The sequence below is a fragment of the Calliphora vicina genome, chromosome 3, assembly GCF_958450345.1.
Source record: "Calliphora vicina chromosome 3, idCalVici1.1, whole genome shotgun sequence".
Lineage (NCBI taxonomy): Eukaryota > Metazoa > Arthropoda > Insecta > Diptera > Calliphoridae > Calliphora > Calliphora vicina.
Window position 1 is genome coordinate 14,478,729 of NC_088782.1, and position 22,816 is coordinate 14,501,544.

General features: G+C 32.1%; 2 protein-coding genes across 5 annotated transcripts in view; both read left to right on the forward strand.

The window, feature by feature from the left end:
• Positions 1–1,211, forward strand: part of Best2 (bestrophin 2) — a 45,672-nt gene extending 44,461 nt beyond the window's left edge. For 3 of the 4 annotated variants that reach the window (XM_065503588.1, XM_065503587.1, XM_065503585.1), the window contains 2 exons: positions 60–293; positions 361–1,211. In XM_065503588.1, coding sequence (XP_065359660.1) covers positions 60–293; positions 361–911 — 785 coding nt within the window. In that variant the 3' untranslated portion in view covers positions 912–1,211. The remainder of the gene's footprint in view (positions 1–59; positions 294–360) is intronic. The other variant, XM_065503589.1, reaches the window with a different exon arrangement.
• A 4,547-nt stretch (positions 1,212–5,758) lies between these two features.
• Positions 5,759–17,633, forward strand: Mdr65 (Multi drug resistance 65). Its single transcript, XM_065502861.1, has 12 exons — positions 5,759–5,903; positions 9,959–10,255; positions 13,318–13,563; positions 13,622–13,793; positions 13,854–14,168; positions 14,228–14,684; positions 14,748–14,848; positions 14,912–15,296; positions 15,358–16,063; positions 16,121–16,417; positions 16,475–16,841; positions 16,897–17,633. Exons 2-12 carry the CDS (start codon positions 9,966–9,968, stop codon positions 17,449–17,451), a joined length of 3,891 nt encoding a protein of 1,296 aa, XP_065358933.1. The 5' UTR covers positions 5,759–5,903; positions 9,959–9,965; the 3' UTR covers positions 17,452–17,633.
• The last annotated feature ends 5,183 nt before the right edge of the window (positions 17,634–22,816 follow it).

Sequence of the window (22,816 nt, forward strand, 5' to 3'; positions counted from 1 at the left end):
AAAATTAAATTAACTTTAAATCAAAACAAAAATTCCAAAATCAATGCACTTATTTATAGCAACCAATGCAAATACAGCGGTTATTATGACACCACCTTTAAATACACAAACCACAATGTATCCTTATACAAGCACAACAATAAATAATGGTCAAGATGGTCAAGTGTTGGGCACATTATTATTATCACCGATTAAAGAAATGGATAGTTCATCATCGAATAACACTTTGATTCCAGGACATCCAAATACAGCGGCACTGGCCCAGGCAGTATTACCCACAAATTTAACTAATAGTAAGTTGAAGCACTAAATAAATAACTTTGCTAAAATATGTAATAAACTACTTTATTTTTCTTACAGACATTCCTGTCACCTCCAATATAACAACGTTATCTTTCCCCTTCACGGTTACCACCAGTCCTACCGACACCTCAGCTACTTTAAATATTCTACCCATCTCCTCTTCACAAATACCCACTATAACTACCACTCAGTCCAACTTTGATGGCAATGATGTCTTAACCTTGTCCATACAAAGATCGCCCTCAGCGGTTTCCATAACCGATTTAAATTTTAACGATAAACTCGATAACAATAATACCGCTACGGCTATGTTATCGGTGAAACCATTAAATGGCGGTGCTAACATATCGCGCAATAACAGTTTCAATGGCAACTTAAATTTAAATATTTCCGATTCATATCTACTAGAACGTAGACATTCAATGCGTTCAGAGGGTCGACCCGACTCCATCGACAACACACTGCAGAATAATGCAACAGTGTCGCTAACTCAAACTGGTAAAGATAAAAATCCTATAAATACTACAAATACCGCTACAGCCACCTCGGCACCATCTACACTGGCTAAACGTCCGCCGGAACAAAAAACCGGGGAGGTTTATGTTTAATAAGTATTTTTAAATTAAATTGTTATGTTATAAATGTATAGAAAAAACCGTTAACTAAAGCCATTCATCCATCCATTTAAAAAAAAAATATATAGTTTTAAATTACTTATACATTAAATAACAAAAAGGTTGTGACAATGAATCTTAAATTATTATGTTTTTTTAAAGAAATATACAAAAATGTATTTTTGTATTTTAAATTTTAGTTGTTTAATATCCTTGAGAAGGATAATAATGTTTATATGTAACTATATATATTGTAATAAAGTTAATTGTATATTTAGAATAAGATATTATAAATGATTTTTTAATGCGTTTAGCTAAAAAGGTTAAAGGAACCTAAGGTTTGTGGAAAATAGTTAATTATCTTGTCTCTGTTTAATAAAAATTTAAATCTGAACTTTTTATGGAAATAAATGCAACTGATAACAGATTGAGCCTGTTATCCCTAAAATCACAATATTTACGAAGTTATTAAGATTTTAGATATTTGAGTTTTTTATACTAAAAATCGATTTTTGGTATTAAATAAGAGTGATCACAGATTAGAGTGCCAAAAAACCGGCAAATATGAAAAACCGGGAAAACTTAGATTTTTCGCCTATTTTTGATCTATATCTGGATTACTAAGTAATTAATATAGACAATATGTATATCTAATGATAGATATTTTAAAGTCCATTGCAACGATGTACACTCAGGTCTCGTTTTATGCGAAAGATGCGTTCCAAAAAAAATCGCATAAAACGATACTCTAGCTTCATATAAAAACTAATGATTCGTTCCAAAATTCTGAAAAACCGCATAAATTCAGATTTTAATTAAAAAATCAGAACAAAATCGCATAAAAAAATCAACAAAAATATATTTATTTAATTTACTTAAATAATAAAAACAAAATACGTTAAAAAAATCAAGTAAGAGTGCTGTACCGAATCTTATATACCCTTCACCAAATTATACTTCCAAATTTTAAATATTTTTAGGTAAACAAAATTTATTTTTTTTCCAGTTGTTTTTTTTCATTTTTTGGAAAAAAAATTTTTTCGGTTGTTATTTTACATTTTTTAATTTTTTTTAATTTAAAAATTTTTTTTTGTTTTTTAAATTTTTTTGTGAAAAAAAAATTCGGATTAAACATTTTTTTTCCGATTTTGACCCATTGTAGGTCCATCTTACTATGGTCTTATATACTTCGTTGCAAATGTCTTTGAAATATCTATCATTAGATATCCATATTGTCTATATTAATGTCTTAGTAATCCAGATATAGGTCAAAAATCGAGGTTGTTTTGGTTTTTTCCTCATATCTCAGCCATTTGTGGACCGATTTTGCAAAATTCTCGAAGGCATGTCTGACAGAATTATTGAAGATTTGGATCCTGAAGATATCTGGGGTCTTCAGAAAATTGATTTCAACAGACGGACAGACATGGCTTAATCGACTCCGCTATCTATAAGGATTCAGAATATATATACTTTATAGGGTCGGAAATGAAAAATGTAGAAATTACAAACGGAATGACAAACTTATATATACCCTTCTCACGAAGGTCAAGGGTATAATAAACAAAAATATTTATAATTACAGAAAAAGTGAAAATGATCCAAAAAAAAAATGAGCTAACACATTTTTTAAGGAAATTCTGTAAATATGCATGATTAATCTGAATCTCTGAACAATTGCCTGCATCAGTTTGGAATTGGTTCAACGTCAATCACTAGATGATATATATTGTCATCATATGGTATATCATTTTCATCACTAGAATTAATCTAGTGAATAGGGGACGAAATCGAAAAATTTTTACGAGCTTCAATTGCCTCTTTTCTTACAAAATAATTTCTCATTAAACTTTACGATTTTCAATTTTTAAGTTGCTTATGCAACTCTTGATATTCGGAAAACAGATCAGTCAGTCCGCGATGAATCTTTAATTCTCTTTCCGTTTCTGAATCTATGTATATTAAAAATTTGATTTTGTAAAAAACAAACTATAACCATTATATCAGTGATGCAAAATTTGGTTTAATTTATAAATGTTAAAAAGGTAATGCCCTTAAGGACTCGGTTATGTAAATGAAGAATTAAAAAAAAGCTTTAAAAACCATCTAAAATTTCAAAATCTTTTAAAATTCAAAAAAAAAAATTTAATTTAAAAATCGCATAAATTTGAATCCGCATAAAACGAGTGTATATATGTATATTAAACTTTAAAGTCCATTGCAACGATGTATATAAGTTGTAAGTTGGATCTACAATGAGTCAAAATCGGGAAAAAAATTTTAACCCGAATTTTTTTTTCAATAAATTATTTTTAAAAAAATTTTTTTTTTTAAAATTAAAAAAAAAATTGGAAAAAAACTTTTTAAAAAAAATTAAAAACCAATTTCGAAAAGAAAAAATTTTAAAAACCTTTTTTATACAAAAATTTCGAAAAAAAAATCATATTTAAAAAAAATAATTATTTTTAAGTATAATTTGGTGAAGTGTATCTAAGATTCGTCACAGCCGAATATAGCTCTCTTACTTGTTATACTAAAAATCGAGATTTGGTATAAAATATGAGTGATCAGAAATTGAGCTTGCTTTCCCTAAAATCGCTTTATTTACGCAGTTATTAACGATTTAAGATATTTGAGTTTTTTTATACTAAAAATCGATTATTGATATGAAATATGAGTGATGTCAGATTGAGCTTAGTTTCCTTAAATTCGTATTATTTACGAAGATATTAACGAATTTAGATATTGTTTTTTGTTTTGTACTAAAAATCGATTTTTGCTATGAAATATGAGTGATCACAGATTCAGCTTATTTTCACTAAAATCGCAGTATTTACGAAGTTATTCACGATTTAAAATATTTTAGTTTATTATACTAAAAATCGATTTTTGGTATGAAATATGAGTGATGTCAGATTGAGCTTGCTTTCCTTAAAATCACAGTATTTACGAAGTTATTCACGAAGATATTTGAGTTTTTTTATACTAAAAATCGAATTTTGGTATAAAATATGATTGATCACAGATTGAGATTGTTTTCCATAAAATCGCAGTATTTACGAAGTTATTAACGAATTAAGAAATTTAAGTTGTTTATACTAACAATTTTCTCTAAAATCGCAGTATTTACAAAGTTATTAACGATTTAAGATATTTGAATTTTTTATACTAAAAATCGAATTTTGATATGAAATAAGAGTGATCACAGATTCAGCTTGTTTTCACTAAAATCGCTGTATTTACGAAGTTTTTCACGATTTAAGCTTGTCAGATTGAGCTTGTTTTCCCTGTTTACAAAGTTATTAACGATTTTATATATTTAAGTTTTTTTACTAAAAATCGATTTTTTATGTGAAATAAGAGTGATCACAGATTCAGCTTGTTTTCACTAAAATCGGTGTATTTACGAAGTTTTTCACGATTTAAGAAATTTGAGATTTTTATACTAAAAATCGAATTTTGGTATGAAATAAGAGTGATCACAGATTTAGCTTGTTTTCCCAAAAATCACAGTATTTACGAAGTTATTAACGATTTATGATATTTGATTTTTTTTTACTAAAAATCGAATTTTGGTTATGAAATATGAGTGAACTCAGATTGAGCTTGTTTTCCCTGAAATTGAAGTATCCTGACATTTCGTTTTTACTTGTAATGGCTACTGTGAATCTTTCTTTATGAGCAATGGGATGTAATTGTCGTTACATGTAACTAGTTTGTAATGTCTTATCTGTAAATGGACGGTGTTAAATTAACGATTTATTTGGTAATAAGCGAATTTGCTTTATTGTTTTGACCCAATTAGAAATTTCTCTAATTAACCTATTAAATTTCAAACGTACAAGGACCGACCGACCCAAAATTCAAATTAAGTTTTTTTGGAATAATACATAAATCAGTACTAAATATAACTTGACTACGTAAAAATAACTCGAAAGTAAACAAAATGTTTATTAAATTAACTATTACGGAACAAAATAGATTCTACAAAGAATTCCATATTATTTGTTTTTTTTTTTGTCATCGGTTAATATGATAAAAGTCTAAACTAATAGAATTTGTAAATTAGCATATTATTGATTGATTGATTACAAAATCTACTAGATAGATATCAGCGAACACTAAAGTAGGGGTCAATTTACTGATTGATCTAAAATAAAACTGAAAAATCAAAGTTAATAAATGACACCACATAAACTTTTCAACCATAAATACCCGTACGTACGAATATGATTGGTTTGATTGTGAATATGTGAACATGAATCAGAATTTGAATTTAGCATGATGTTTTGAAAAACTCTCTCTCTTAAATGAAATTCGAAATTATTTTACTCTTTTAATGATCGTTAATAGTTATGTGCAACTATACTGCGAGTTAAATAAATAAGGTTAATTTAAAATCATGTTTAATCATATAAGTAAGTATTATGTATGATAAATAAATTTACACACAACTAGTCAAGTTACTGGTTCTTCAGGGTCTAGATGGTGGGTAAAGTTCTAATATCCAAGGGACTGAGCTGACCAAAATATACTTATTCCGGTTTGGATACTGGTCACAAACTGTTATTTAAATCAATATTTTATTTACCAATTATGACAACTAAAAACCATGTAATAGAAAATAGTTTCAAAATATTCTTTTTAACCCTTTTCACACAACGTTCAGTGCACTTGTACGACACTTAATTTAAAAATGAATGCAAATCAATTAAAATTGTTCTTCATACATACAGTTTTCATGTACAACGTTTCTGAGATCTCATTCTGTATGAACATTTAATTTAAACATGATCATTTATAGAACAGTTCTCAGTTGGTGTTGGAGCGTCGTGTCGTGAAAAACTTTCAAAACGTCTTCGAAAACCTCAATAAACGTTATAAATTGAATTAAAATTTATTCGCTTAAAGGATATGATAAAATACAATATAAAGGATTAAGTGGTAGTGTCTTACAAAAATTAGATAAAACGAATCCTTACAAAAGTAAATACTAAAGTGATAATATTAACAATATGTAGTAAAAAAAGAACAATTTTTATTTAATAATCAATTCAAACCATATTAAGACAAAGAACTTTACAAATTTAAAAAAAGTGAAATGTTAAAGGACTTTTTCCAACTACATCATTTAAATCAGATCAACAAAGTTTGGTTATCCTTTAAATTACAAACTGTCTAGAAAACTGTTTTTCAAATCGATAAAAATTTTACAAATTTTTTTTTATGAAACTGGAATACAAATTGAAAACAAGTGTAATTCCAGCCTTGAATCCAGTGTCAATCAATTGAATTATAGTTGAATTACACTATATCAATAGCATTATCCAGTAAAACAGAAACGTAAATTCAAGCCACATGATTTTTGTTTTAAAAATATAAAAGCATTCAAGGCAAATTCCAAGAAAATGTTCAAGTGCTTGAGTTTTTAGGTCCTTGGTAGACAGACCCTAAAACAGATAACTTATTTGGGTCCGATAGTGTCACCTTACAATACATGAGTGGGGACATTAGGGTGGCCCTTAATAAATGAAAGTTGGATTTTGGCCATTCTCACCCCCCAGTATATAATAGTTCGCTATCTCTCCATGAAAAATTCCAAATATTGAAAAATTTGACTTTTGACCTTCACGATTTAAGGGTTAACGTTTTCCGATTTTAGTAAAAGTTTCAGAGTATATTTAGAATTATCTATACTATAATATTCTGAATAAGTTTTGCTTAATATTCATAAGAGTAAGTAAATAGAGCTCATTCGCCAAAAAATTGCCAAATAATTGGTTTTTCTCGAAAATTTCAAAATTTAAATCGCAGGTACGGAAAAACTATAAGAGATATTTTCATATTTTTTTCACATTTTTATTCCCTATTATATTCTTAATAAATCTCAATGAGATGATCAAAAAATTCTGAAATTTGTTTAACAAAATTTTTAAAAATTTGAAAATGGTGTTTTGAAACTGCCCTTAAAAAAATTTTATTTTTTTGTTCATACCTAAGAATAGGTTAACGGTATCCTACGAAGACAAAAACTCATATACAAGTAAATATGGACATATTTTAAGTAAAAATGAGCTTTTATTTTAATATTTATCAAAATATGTTAATTTTGTTCCTACCTTTCTTGTTCTAGTTGCCTGAGACACGTTAATGGCCTGAACGACAATTGCGTACACATTTCTATTCTTTTAAATTAAATTGGAAAAGTAATTTTTTAATGGCAAAATTTTTACAAAAACTGAAAAAAATTCCTTTTTTCCCCTTGTAAATGCATCTCAAAACTTCAGAGGGCTTGCGGCACGTCTTAACCCCAACCGATTTACCTAAAAAATTTTCAGGATGATGGCCAAAATCCAACTTTCGCTTATTAAGGGCCACCCTAGGGGACATATACACTAGAAAGATTATATTCTAGGACAGATATCCTGCTTTTTTTCCAAAAAAATCCCTGAAATTTTAGGAAATTACTTCATATGTTTTCTATTTGAAGTTTTAAGTTTTGTGAATAGTTAGTTTAACTTGAAGTTTGTTTTTGTTTTGTTTTTGTTTTCGAATCATTAATTTTGCAGTAAAATGGCATTGATTTGTTAGGGCATATTTCTGCATATTTTGTTATATATTACAAGGGCGGCTCAATAAGTCCGTGACTTTTTGAATGAAACACAGGTTTTTGCATGCAAAATCATTTAATTTTTCAACACAATCTTCTTTGAGCTTTATGAACTTTGTCCAATGTTTCTCCAATTTGTTTATCCCTTCCAAAAAATAAGATTGGTCAAGGTCATCAAAATAGGCAATTGTATGTGAGATGAGTCAAATCACTTTCAGCCGAGCCATTTCCTCAGGTGTGGAAACAAGAAATAGTCACTTAGGGCTAAAGCCGGAGATTAGGGAGGATGAGGGAGAAATTCGTAGCCTAATTCAGGGATTTTGCCATGGAATCTGAACATGTGTGAACCCTTGCATTGTCTGGTAAAACTAACATTGTTCTTGCCCATATGCGGTCGTTTTTTCAAATCCTCATTAAGTCGACCAAATAAGTTGTTTTACCCTTTTGAAGGTAGTCAATGTGGGTACCGCGTGGATCCCAAAAAACTGCCACGACTTTATTGGCTAACAATACCATATTTGCCTTCTAGTTGTAATACTAGTTGCTAGAAACTCTGTTGTGTAATTTTTGAACATTGAACGATCCACAGTTAATTCTTTTATGTTTCTTTGCGAAAATATAAATCCATATTGCATCAAAATCCGCCTCAAGTACTTGAAAAAATCTTCACTATTATATTTAAACAAATGTAGATTGAACGACAACTGGATCTTCGCTCCAGAACGACCCGAGTCTCATTCGTACGATTGTCAACACAGTGACAACTGTTCATACCTTTCGACAACACACTGCCATTACAGCAGTGGCTCGGCATTACCAACTTAATAGGCCAACTTGGGTCTGAGGATCATGTAGTAATCAGCGAGGATTCATTTGTTTTCTAAAAGAGATCCCAGTTTCTTCATGGACACTGAAGTTTCGACGGATCTTCAGTTTAGGATTTTCATTCTAAAACAGCAAATGAAAATCACTACTTTCAATTAGTGACATTTACCTTTACATTCAAGACTGTTCGTTAGAATCCGTTAAATTGTTTGTTTAATATCTTCGTTTTACTTTATTGTACAACTAACGTGATGTAAATTCTAATAGTCGAATTGCCATTGAATCACCACTGGTATCATATATTTATGGGAACTGATCTAATTTTGAGATAAAAATCCCCAAAATCCCGAAACAACCGCTAATCTGGTTGGTCTTCATAGAACTGAAGAGTTGGTGGATAAGGAATAGGTCACCAGGAATAATTGCTGGATAACCACATCTGAGTATAAAGCGCACCTCATTACTTTCCATATTGGTGTCTGCGATAATTGGAAATTGATTAATTGGATATTCCGTCAAACAATAATTATTTCTGTAGGAGTATTGAATTAAGATTCAATACTTTTATTTTAATGCTATTGAAGATTTAAATATTTACTTTTTGCTAGATCTTAATAAAGGGAGATTCAGTAAACAAACAAAACTATGGCGAAAATAAACCAAAAGACGATCAAAATTCACAGCTCAGTGGTCGGCACAAACATAACTGTATCTAATGTTGCATAAAACTAATTGTTACTTATATGATGTAGAATATACAATTCAATTTCCTTTTGATAATTTTAGAAAGTTTTGTTGACATTCGTGTTTTATGCATCAAAATAGTCGATCGCGTTCGGCCCTTGGTGGCTATGAGTGCCGACCACTGTGTCAATGTAACATTATTGAAAATTAGCAAACTTTTTAATCATTTAATGGAGTTGACTTTCATTTACGTAATATAAGTAGTTTGTGAGAATTCTACTCAAAATTGCTTTTCAACGTATTACAACGGCTAAGACATTTTTTGTCAGATTCTGTAAAATGTACGCGAGGCATCCTAGAACATTTGTATGAAAATCACTTAAAAATATTTAAAACACTAAGCCATTTTGTACATTATATGAAACTCAGCATTTTACTAAAAATGAGAAAAAAAATATTTATAAACTTTACATACTTATTAAGTCAGTACCACATCAAAACTCAATATAGGATTATTAAAATAAAACAAAAAAATATAAGCCAAATTTAAAAGCTTAAGCAAATTAAAAAAAAAAGATATTATAACCTAAAAGGTCACTTAAAACAAACTGAAAAACAATAATTGAAGAACATCAAACGCAAATAAAAAATTTAATAAAATACATTTCAGACACTTACAAAATAAATAAATGATCGTTATTCATACATAAAAAAAACATACGTAATACATACTCTCATATTCTACGTACATTCATAAAGTTTAATTAAATTAACCTCTGCTTGAACGAAAAAAAAAATGTGTTAAAAATATTAAAACTATTGAATATTTGAAATAATTGAATTACAGAAAAAGAATACTAAAAGAAAATTGATAATTGCATTTCTATTTAAATGTTTAATTTTTTCATGTGCTTCATTGTAGTTTCATAATGGATCGTGAGGATTCGTCCATATCCAAATCCTCGATGGATCAACCTATGGCTGAGGGTCTGGAGCCATCGAGGCCAGTTAGTTTTTGGAGTTTATTTCGTTTCTCAACACCGCTCGAAGTGTTTCTTCTGTTTATTGGTTTTATAATGTCGGCCATTAAGGCCTTAACACTACCGGCCGTGGTCATTATTTATAGTGAATTTACTGCCATGTTGGTCGATCGTACCTATCGTAATGGTACGAGTTCGGAGACGTATGCTTTGCCATTGTTTGGAGGTGGTAAGACACTGTAAGTAATAATTGTGTTTTGAAAAATTGGATTCGGTACAGTATACGTTTCCTAATGAAACTTTCCCTATTATTTAAAATATTTTACAGCATTTATCCCTTTTACGTAATAATCTCTAACATATACTGACAGTTTTCATAAACATACATACCACTTTTTTAACAGTCGATATTAGTAACGAACAACCATACATTGATATAATTAGTTTTAATCTCAATAGGATAGATTAGGTTATATAGGGAGTCGTCTAACGTCACAGGCTTTGGTGTCTAACTGCTTCATTTCATTATTTCCGAATGTAAAATTACAACACCCATTAGCTGAGATGGTACAATAGCAGCGGAAGAGCTGCATCGTTATCCACATTAGTCCCAAGAACTTACTCTTCTCAGCAACATATTTGTGATGCTGACCATGAGTAATCCCTACCAGTGCAATCGTAGGTAACTTGGCCATATTAATCTCTAAGACATAGTCTACCGCAGACACGCATAAGTTCCGCTCGATAATGAGAACTATACAATAGTAAATTGAACTTTTTTATTTTTCTTCCAAGACCAGCAATCAAGGGATGACCTCTACTCATGCAAAGCATTGTGTTGGGACTAGGAAAATAGGTTATGGGTGGTTGGAAAGAGGGAGTAGTGTTTGTGGATATTTGATTTGACTTTCCTACATTGAACATTATGGAAACACTTCAGCGGGAAGTTTGTTCCACATACGCCCAGTACGGCTAAGGAGCGAATTTCCCCTGTAGTGTGTTGTTCGGTAAATCCTACACGATTTATTGCAGTTGTTTTCGCGTCTCCCCATGTAAGATTGCACTGTCCTAGTTCTTGGAGTATCGTGCATCTCCATGTATTCTTTGGCCGACCACGGCTTCATGAACCTTGAGGTTTCCACTCTAGCGCCTTCCTTGTTATATTATCAGGATTCTATTTACACCACCTATATCCGAGCGTATGACGATTCACCTCCATTTCCTACGTTTTATTTGTCTTAGTATTGGTTCCTCGTAGGTAAAGTTCCAGAGATCCGTGTTGGCAGAATATTCTGCATATGATTCTAAGGCACTTGTTGATGTAGTTATTGCGTGATGGTGTTCGATACTAACCAAGATTCACTTCCGTACAACTGAGCTGTGAGTTTCTCCATACTGGTTATAGTCTTCCGAATGTCGCTCTCGCTTCATTGAGTCAGTTATTTACATCTGGTTCAGCGCCGTCATACTCCGATGGTACTATACTGACTAGATATCAGAAGCATTCTACATGTGTATTAAATAAAAATCAGCGGGTATCAGGAACAAGGATCCTAATTTCATCAGAACACATTCATTGTAGTACCGATATAATAGCTCCAGCGAATCAACCTTTACTCCGTCGAAAAGCTCCAAAATAGTCTTTGAAGCACCAGTCCATATATAGAAAATGTATTCCATTTACGCTCATATATAGATGAAGATTAGCTGGAGTGAAGTAATTTCTACAGCTTTTCAGAAAACCGAGACATTTGAATGCTTCTTTCGAAACATGACAGAACATCAAGAGCGTCTGATTCCACAATATTTAAACCATGAATATTTACAAATGAAGCGAGTCAAATTTTATCCAGTTTCTAAAACCGATGAATGTAAAAGCTTTTATATTCTTATCCAGTCCATTTATATCCGTTCATGTTTGGTATTAAAGAGTAATGGACATTCCATCCATGTCTATCAATTTGAAAGTATATTCCTGAACAATAAATATCAAATTATTAGTGATGAAACTCTGCGGGAAATTTTAGACAATTGTTCAAAACGTAGTAGTTCCCTAACTTCTGAAAATAGGCGTAGTAAACATAGCTATTAATTGTGATTGTTTAAAAGAGGACTCATTACATGACTGATCCAAAATGGTTAAAAAAGAGACAATTTATCGAATAATTTATGCATCAGAGTTATTTCTATGTTTTCTTGGAACAATAATTAACTGCCTGTTTCTCTAAATGCGAACGAAAATTTTCTTTCGTATTTTATATTGAAAACAACAAAAAAAATTAAAATTTATTTGTTGTTTTCAATTTAAAATACGAAAGAAGACGTTCGTTCGCATTTAGAGAAACATGAAGTAAGACCAGTATTAATGTAACCAACATGGAACAAGTTCGTTATGATCTGATCAATTGTTAAAGTGACAAACCCCCTTCATTAAAGGGTGTTGTAGCTTAATTGGTTAGCTTTTCATCATTAAGCGTGATATTGTATTTTCCCAGCTTGAATAATGCGCCTACTCGCCACCAGAGGCGCTGCAACCTGTATTAATAACATACATAACGCGCAATTACAGAGTTGTCAAACAAAAAGATTTTCTTCTCCTTTCACCACCTTTCCTTCTACAATATATCACCTTTCCAAAGAAAGCAACATAATTAATATATAGGCATTAATTGCTGATTATTACTTCTCTTTTCTAACGCACTTTCTTAAACTCTTCCTTTACCAATGTCACTTCTAAGTCTCTGTGGATGTTTTCATTTTTTATGTTTAAGAAAGTCCGTGAGAAATATATTGTAAAGCTGCGAAACCATCCCAATACGCTTGCAAGACAACATGTGCAGATCCAAACCCGATCCAGGCTCCGTAGAGTTGAAGAGCAAATAGTTTTAATTTTAGTTATAAGATTTAAATACTTATTGTAAGGTCAGACAGATTCAATAAATCAATAAAGCGTTAAAAAAAACTTCTCTTTTAACAATCTATGGTCCCTAACTTACAAGTCACGTAACTAGTTTTGTGCAAGTTTAAATCGATCCCACTTTTTTAATCTATTAATTCAAGACTTTGATTCTTGTTCCCTTGGTATTAGTATAAACAAAACAAGTTCGTTTAAAGTAGATCTGAGTATCTCAATTGACCCCTGAAATGACAAGCTCATGGTAAACTGACAGGTCTCCTTTCCATAAAGTGTTAGAACTAGAACCCCCAAGTTGTTCAAGTTTCCTTCCCTCTAGGTCAGTAACAGTTTAAGTCGATCACGCTTCTTTTAATCTTTTATTTTTAAATCTCCTTAATTTCTCAGATCCTACGAATCGGAGGAGGTCAACAATGCAGAACTCTACAATGATTCAATATCGTATGGCATCTTACTTACAATAGCATCGGTCGTTATGTTTATATCGGGCATATTCTCCGTTGATATCTTTAATTTGGTAGCTTTGAGACAGGTAACACGCATGCGCATCAATCTATTCCAATCAGTGATGAGGCAAGATATTGGTTGGCATGATTTGGCAACCAAGCAAAACTTTGCCCAAAATATGACAGAGTAAGTAAGAAAAACTCCTATTTAATAACAAGTAAATACATTTTGATTATTTTTCAAGTGATGTGGAAAAGATACGTGATGGCATATCGGAAAAAGTGGGTCATTTTATATATCTAGTAATAGGTTTCCTTATAACAGTAGCCATTTCATTTGCCTATGGCTGGAAATTGACATTGGCCGTTAGTGTTTATATACCCATAGTAATTGTGCTTAATATAGTGGTGGCCAAGGTAAATATAGATTCAGGTTACCTCTTTCCTATTAATATTTATATAAATTAATATTTTCAGTTTCAAAGTAAACTTACAACTAAAGAACAAGAGTCTTATGGTAATGCCGGCAATTTGGTGGAGGAAGTCTTAAATGCTTTGCGTACTGTGGTATCATTTGGTGGTGAGCAAAAGGAATCGGAACGTTATGATAACTATTTGGTGCCGGCACGCAAAGCCAGTCAACGTAAAGGAGCATTTTCCGGTTTAAGTGATGGTGTATTGAAGAGTATGCTGTTTCTTTCCTGTGCTGGAGCATTTTGGTATGGTGTCAATTTGATTATTAATGATCGTGATAAGGAGGAGAAAGAATATACACCAGCTATATTGATGATTGTAAGTAAACTTTTAAATATTTTAAGCTATATCTTTCCATTACTTGTTCTTTTTATTAGGCCTTCTTTGGCATTATAATTGGTGCTGATAATATAGCCAGAACTTCACCATTTCTGGAATCATTTGCCATGGCTCGTGGTTGTGCCACCACAATTTTCAAAGTTATTGACTCGCAATCTAAAATTGATCCCATGTCCACGGATGGCAAAATTTTAAATTATGGCCTACGAGGAGATGTTGAATTTGCCGATGTATTCTTTAGATATCCTTCACGTCCCGACATTATTGTACATAGAGGTTTAAATATTAAAATCAGGTCTGGAACCACAGTGGCTTTGGTGGGTTCTTCGGGTTGTGGCAAATCTACCTGTATACAATTGTTGCAGCGTTTTTATGATCCCGTATTTGGTTCAGTGTTGCTGGATGATTTGGATATACGCAAGTACAATATACAATGGTTGCGCTCCAATATGGCGATAGTGGGTCAAGAGCCGGTGTTATTCTTGGGAACAATAGGTAAATTTTGAATACATTACCTTTTGTAATACGGGTATCTTAATATATTAATGGTAATTACAGCTGAAAACATTAGCTATGGCAAACCCAAAGCCACACAAAAGGAAATTGAAGCTGCCGCCAAATCGGCCGGTGCTCATGAATTTATCTCAAATATGCCAAATGTCAGTAGGAAACCTCTTTGGAATTATTTAATTATATTAATTTATTTGAATTACTCCTTATAGAGCTACAAAACCACCATTGGTGAACGAGGCTCTCAATTGTCCGGAGGACAAAAACAAAGAATTGCCATTGCTCGTGCTTTAATACAAAATCCCAAAATCTTACTGCTTGATGAAGCCACCTCAGCTTTGGATTATCAATCGGAGAAATTGGTGCAAGAGGCTTTAGATTTTGCCTCTAAAGGCAGAACAACTATAGTAGTGTCGCATAGACTTTCGGCCATAAGAGGAGCTGACAAGATAGTTTTTATACACGAAGGCAAGGTATTGGAAGAGGGTTCCCATGACGATCTTATGGCTTTGGAAGGAGCCTACTACAATATGGTCAAGGCGGGAGAGATAAATGTGCCAGAACCTGAAAATATGGAAGATATTGAAGAAGCTAAAAGTAAGTAGCAAAAATTTTAATTGCCATGATTTGATTTTTCATGAAATGATTTTCTCTCCAGGAAACAGTTTAGCTATTTATGAAAAATCCTTTGAAACTAATCCCATTAACTTGGAGAAGAATCAAAAGAATAGCATACATTTGGATGAAAGCGAAATAATAATGAAACTCCAGGTACCTCAAGAATCAGCCAACAAGTCCGAAATCAAACCAAATTTCTTTAGAACATTTGGTCGCATTTTAAAACTTGCCCGTCCAGAGTCTTGTTTTATTGTTATGGGAGCTATTTGTGCCATAGGTTTTGGTTTTACCTATCCAGCCTTTTCTGTTGCCTTTGGAGAGTTCTATGCCGCTTTGGCAGAAAGTGAAGCTCAAACTGCCATAGATCGTACTGCAGTTCTTTCAATTTGTTGTTTGGTATTGGGTGTTTTAACCGGTTTGGCATGTTTCCTGCAAACATATCTCTTCAACTATGCTGGCGTATGGTTAACCACCAGAGTAAGATCCCTGACATTTAAGGCAATTATGAGACAAGAAATTGGCTGGTTTGATGAGGACATAAATTCTGTGGGTGCTTTATCAGCCCGTTTGTCCGGGGATGCTGCTGGGGTTCAGGGAGCCATTGGTTATCCTTTGAGTGGGCTTATACAGGCATTTTCGAATTTTGTAATAGGTCTAACATTGTCGTTCTACTATTCCTGGAAATTGGCTTTATTGTGCATGAGTACTTGCCCCATTATTGTTGGCTCAGTGATCTTTGAAGCCAAGTAAGTGTAAGGGAAACATATTTAAATCATAATTCCTAACTACAAAAACAATTGCAGATTTATGACCACATCTATGATGCGTGAAAAAGTGGTATTGGAAGAGGCTTGTCGTATAGCCACCGAGGCTATAGCTAATGTTCGTACCATAGCGGGACTGAGAAGAGAACAGCAAGTTATTGATAAATATAATAAGGAGATACACAAAGTAGAAGTTTTAATAAGACAAAAACTTAAATATCGTGGCTTAATTAATTCCTCTGGTCAAGCTTTTCTATTTTTTGCCTATGCAGTAGCCCTATGTTATGGTGGAGTCTTGGTTTCAGAAGGCAAAGTACCTTTCCAGGATATTATTAAGTAAGTTTTCTCATTTTAACAATTATATCACGGTAATAACAGAACTTTTTACTTAAGGGTTTCGGAAGTCTTACTATATGGTTCTATGATGTTGGCTCAATCATTGGCTTTTGCTCCTGCCTTTACAGCCGCCTTAGTGGCCGGCCATAGATTATTCCAAATTTTAGATCGCCAACCCAAAATCACCAATTCAGCTTTACCAGCCAAAAACACTTTCGCCAAACAATTAAATCTTTTTGAAGGAGTACGCTTCAATGATATTGAATTCCGTTATCCCACAAGGCCAGATGTTAAGATTTTAAATGGTTTAAATTTGGAAGTATTACATGGTAAGACGGTGGCATTGGTAGGACATTCCGGCTGTGGTAAATCTACTTGCATACAATTGCTGCAACGTTATTATGATCCGGATAATGGCACCATAGTAAGTATGGAAACAATAAACATTACGAACATAATGTAATCTCTTATCATTGCAGCACATTAACAATGACGATGTCAAAACCGATTTAACTTTGGATACTCTGCGTAGTAAACTGGGCATAGTATCACAAGAACCCTCACTGTTCGAGCGTACCATAGCCGAAAACATAGCCTATGGCGATAATTCACGTGATGTTAGTATGGCAGAAATTATTTCGGCCGCCAAAAGTGCCAATGCTCACTCCTTCATTATGGGTCTTCCCAATGGCTATGACACAAAAATGGGTGCTCGTGGCACTCAACTATCGGGTGGCCAAAAACAACGTATTGCTATAGCTCGTGCCTTGGTCCGTAACCCCAAAGTTTTGCTACTGGATGAGGCCACCTCAGCTTTAGATTTACAAAGTGAACAATTGGTACAACAGGCATTGGATGTGGCCTGTTCGGGTCGTACTTGTATTGTTATAGCTCATCGTTTATCGACCGTACAAAATGCCGATTTAATATGTGTTGTACAAAATGGTCGCATTGTGGAGCAGGGTGCCCATCATCAGTTGATGGCTAAGGATGGCATATATGCCAAATTACACAAGACTCAAAAAGATCATTAAATGTAGTGAAGCAGTAGTAGCAGCAGCAGCCATTTAGAGTAATTAATAAGAATTTTAATTGTATTATTTTTTAACAAACCAAAAGACTATATAATAAGAAAAGTGCACATTAAGTTTTGCAAATAAAACATTAAGAAACCGAAAGAAGAATATTTCAATTAATAAATTTAAGATGTGTTTAATTGGGTATTTTATTCATAAAATCTTGATCAGTTATAACAATAGGCCTAAATGGGGTGCCGCAGAACAAAAGGTATTTTTTCGCATTTTTTGACAAATTGGTATTTTTATAATATTTGGGTTGAAATATTCTAGTTATTTCATAATGAAATAACTCCCAATTAAACAACTCCCAATAAAATTTTTGTTGGATTTTATTTCAATTAATTTTGGGAAATATTAGTTATTTAACTGTAATGGGAATTATTTCATCGAAAAGAAAATATCTTCATATTGGAAGTTATTTAATTTTTTGATACACCCCAGAGGAGAAAACCAATACAAAACCACTTTTCTGAGCGTAGCTAGTTTTTGATACACCCCAGAGGGGCCACGCCACACATTGGTTGAAGAGTGGCCGAAATTCATTTTTTTCATATTCGCCGATTTGGATAATTTTTTGGTATTTTGTTGCCAGATATCTGAATATTATGATTCCGTAATATTAGGCTGATATATTTATTATTTGTTTGAACAGACACGATCGAAGTTCATATATGTTTGCTTGTTTAAAATGGCATACAAATTTACTGTATGTTCAATCTTTTGGTACAATCACAGTAAACTTATCATTTGACTTTGTTGTATATTTTCGTAAATGACAATTGCCATAGATGAGATTTGCATTAAAAAAAGTTGGAAAAAGTGCCATATAAAAAATTTCGTAGAACAAAATATAAACAACATCAAAATTTCAATGTTCATCAATTTCAGTGGACTACATCTTTTTAGCGCTGTGGAGCGCTGTTTAACAAAAGATGTCAAATTACAGCTTGAAGTCTCAGCTAAAAGTTAAACAAAATTCAGCTGCTCCTACCTGCTCCTTTCCAAAAAAAAAAACATTAAAAACTATTAAGTGATATAGTGATAAAGTAACAAAACATGATTTTTCGTTCATGCATGTTGTTGTTGCCATAATTCTTTAGTTGTAGGAAGGAGAAATTTATTTCGTTTCCTGGGTGTTTTGTTATTTTATTATTTTTTATACTTAAATTATTAAGTAACTGTGCATAAGATTCTGGTGCATGGTGGCAAAATTATAGCAGAAGCTATTCTGCCAATAGGTATATCTGTATCTAAAGGCCCTTATTCAAAGATTTCATTTGAATTTTTTACATTTTAATTGATTATTTGTATCAGCTATGCTATCCGAGGAAGCGAGGAATAAAGCCTATAGATTACATCATTCGCGAAGAATTGGACGTGTAGCCACTAATGAAGACGTAATGCATAATATTTTATTGTCTTCAGACCCATTTATAAAAAGATGCAAATCAAAAAATTTATGTTAAAAAATTATTAAAAGACTAGCAAATTACTTATTCATGTTTTTTCTATTGGAGATGCGCGTAAAAGTATGCGGATCAGGTATATATTTTCAGGAGCCCATTCTACAAGTATAATATTTATTTTTTGAGAAAATTGAGTTTATGCATTAAAAATCAAGGGAGTTATGAAACTTTTTTAATACAAGTTGTATGGGAAGTGGGCGGATATTTTCCAAATTTCACACAAAAGATTCTGAGTGTTTAAAAAAGCTATGTGCCAAAAATCAATTCCGTAGGTCAAAATTTAATTTTCTCTTTGTATGGGAGGTGGGCGTAAAAGTGGGCGGATCATTTTGATTTTTCAATTTTTTCTTGATTCAAACAAAAACTGCCTATGTGCCAAGTTTCATTGTCCTTGGACAACCTCTTATATTTTTAGCCGCTCGTTGTATGAACTTCAACCAATGTGCGCCATAGGCCCTCAATGCAAACAATTTTTGGTAAACGAGGAATAGTTTTACTTTTGTATTTCTTTATTTCATTGGGAGTTAGATTACATAAATAAATTGCTTCGGATTGAGAATTATTTCATTTCTATTGGGAGTTATTTCGCTATTTTTGGGACTAATATTTTTAAAATTATGAAACCGCCGTTTATTGGGAGTTATTTCATTTTACTCTTTGGTAGTTATTTAATTTTTCAAGTTTGGGAATTATTTAATTTTTGATGAGAGTTATTTCATTGAGAGTTATTTCATATGGGAGTTATTTTACGGTACCTGTAATAGCAAATATGTATTTAATATGTATGGCTATCCATTTTCTTCGATGGGGTTAAATGAAGCACAGCTGATACACCAATGTTTAGTTTTGACTAATCTGTATTATATTTGTGATATAGTCAACGTAGAGTGAAGCAAACTCTTGTATACACATTGTACAAGTTTTAAGTGGTTAATACGATCAATATGTCCAACGATTCTAAAACGCTTGTCATTCCCCTATTCATATTCTCCCTTGCAGACTCAGTGATCCCAACAAAACAGATGAAGCACTGCAACTACGACAGTAACCTATTTGCCGATTATTCAAAGAGTTCCTCACAATATGCCGCATAGCCTGAGCCCTCATCACATATTCAAATACTTTCGATAGTAGTGGCAAAATTTACACTAATTGGTCTTAGATTTTCTATTTCATATGATTTTCCAGTTTTTGGTCTAGGTATGAATTTTGCCAATTTGAATATTATAGCGCAATTTTGTGCCAAGTTTTACATTACTTCTTTAAATTGAAAAAAGTGCCGCTGAAGCACAGCAAAGGTTATGGTGAATGTGTTCCATCGGTTTCAATGTGCGAGAGATGGTTTGTTCGGTTCAGAAGTGCTGATTTTGACACGGAAGACAAAGACCGCCCAAACAGGTTTGAAAACCAAGAATTGGAGGCATTACTCTATGAAAATTGCTGTAAAACTCAACAAGAGCTTGCAAAATCATTGGGAGCTACTCATGCATCAATTTCAAAACGATTCCAAGCATTATTCATCCAAAAGCAGGGAAATTGGGTAACATACGAATTGAAGCCGAGAGACCTTGAAAGACGATTTTGCATGTTCGAAATGATGACTTATGATGATAATTTGATCCATTACAATAACCCGAGGCGTAAGAGATCGTATCTAAAGCCCGACCAACCAGCCGAATCTACACCAAAGCCAAACATCCATGGCGTTAAGGTAATGATTTGTATTTGGTGGTATCAAAATGGTCCTATCTATTATTAGCTGCTGAAATCTGGCCAGATCATCACAGGGAACCTGTACCGAATGCAAGTGTTTCATTTGAAGCGAGCATTGGCCTAAAACCGCCCAGAATATGCTGCCAGACATGATACCGTAATATTCCATCATGACAACGCTCGACCACATGTTGCAATACCTGTTAAAAACTATTTAGAATGTAGTGGTTGGCCGCCTTATAGTCTAGACCTTGCCCCGTCCGTATACACTTCTTTTGGTTCGGAATCCATATGTTGCCAGAAAGATGGGATAAATTTTTATTTGAATAAATTTTTATTATACAAATGTTTCAAAACAGAAGATAAAAATGTTTAAAAATCCCGCATTTTTATATCATACACCCAATACTATAGAATTAAATATATTATTATATGTACAATATCTTTTTTATTCGATGTTAACCCATATTAAAGGTTAGAGCAAAGTTAATATCAGCTCTGTAGTTCTTCTTTTCATTGCAGTGGTGTTCTTTCTGTTCTGATACCACAATAAAGATTACCTTTGGTTCTACCAGTCGAGCTCTGACTAGGGTTCCTAATTTAAAAAAGTCTGTTCATTCCCGGGAAAATTCTCCTGCTTAGGAACCCTTGCTTTGACACCGACAGTGGCAGTTACGAATTAGTATCCCTATCCATCCTTGTAAAGTAAATACAATATTCTATATACTTATATAAAAAAAATATGTAAATTAATTTCATAATTCACAAAAGGAAATAAAACATTTTATCAATTTAATTACTCGCTGTCCCACATTTCTTGGTCAAGGTCGTTCAATAACTGTCGTCAAAAGGTACTTTGAATGAAAGAAATTCCCATAAGTTTTAATTGTTAAAAAATTAACATGTAAATTATTATATATCTCATATACGCGAATAGTTCTTTTTATAGAACAAAGAAAAAAAAGCGTAGAATATCAAAATACATAGTACATGTACATAACTAGAAATTGTTTCCCAGCAATAATGTCATGTATAATAAATTTTCTTTACAAAGACAGTAAATCAATTTCAATTAATGTTAATAGAATCAATTTTTGTGGTTAAAATATATATTAGAAAAAACGCTGAAAGAAAAAATGTGAATTATTATTAATAGCGAAGACAAGAACCACAACTTTTGACAGTGTTAAGAACTTGCTAAAAGTTCTTAAGCCCAAAATAAAAATAAGTATTCAAAATTTAAATATATATTTTCCTCAATATCTTTTACATAAGTACATAAATAATTTCGTAAGCTGTTTGTCGTGTGATTGCTTGTTAACAGAGCTTTCAGAAGCTTCCCGAAAAACGAAAAGAAATTTGTTATACATATGTTAATACTAATCGAGCAGCAAATTCTAAAGGCGTCAGATTTTTTTATTTCAAAGAGGCAGCGGAGTCTGAACATGCTTTGGAAAGTCGGTGATATTCGCCGAGTTTATTATATATTTCTTTTGCAATTGCACAGACGAGACATTGAAATTCTTAAGGACAACTTCTCTGTAAAAACTCAATAATATTTGTTCATTAATTTTTGTAAGTGTAATTATGCATCTTTAATCAGACCATTGGAATGATGCAATCACTTTTGAATTTATTTATGCACCATATTGCCCCAAAGTTTATAAAAGCTAAACGAAACAATATTTAGTTCCTTAGTGCCGTCACAAAGATACATTTATTTGCGTACAAGTGCTTGGCTGAAAGACATTAGCCGCTAAAAAAACAGTTTGTTTACAAAGTGAAAATACTCGATATATTATTTCCTACAACATGACATTCACTTTTTTTGAATGCCATGGAAATGTTCTAAATAAAAACTAATAAAACATAAACAAATAACGTATTTATTCGAACATACATAAATAAATAAATAAATAAATATTTAGTAATAAAACTTATATTCTCGCGTGTGTTAGAGGGTTTTTAAATAAAAACTTCGAAAACTTATTAAAAATTGATAATAAAAAAAAGGCGCACAAAGTATTCATATTTTGATAAGAATCGTTTATTTATTTGCTAAAACAATAAAAATTTAATTACACAGATTTAAAAGCGAAATATCTATCTATTTGCAAAATTCTAAGCACCTTCCTTTATTA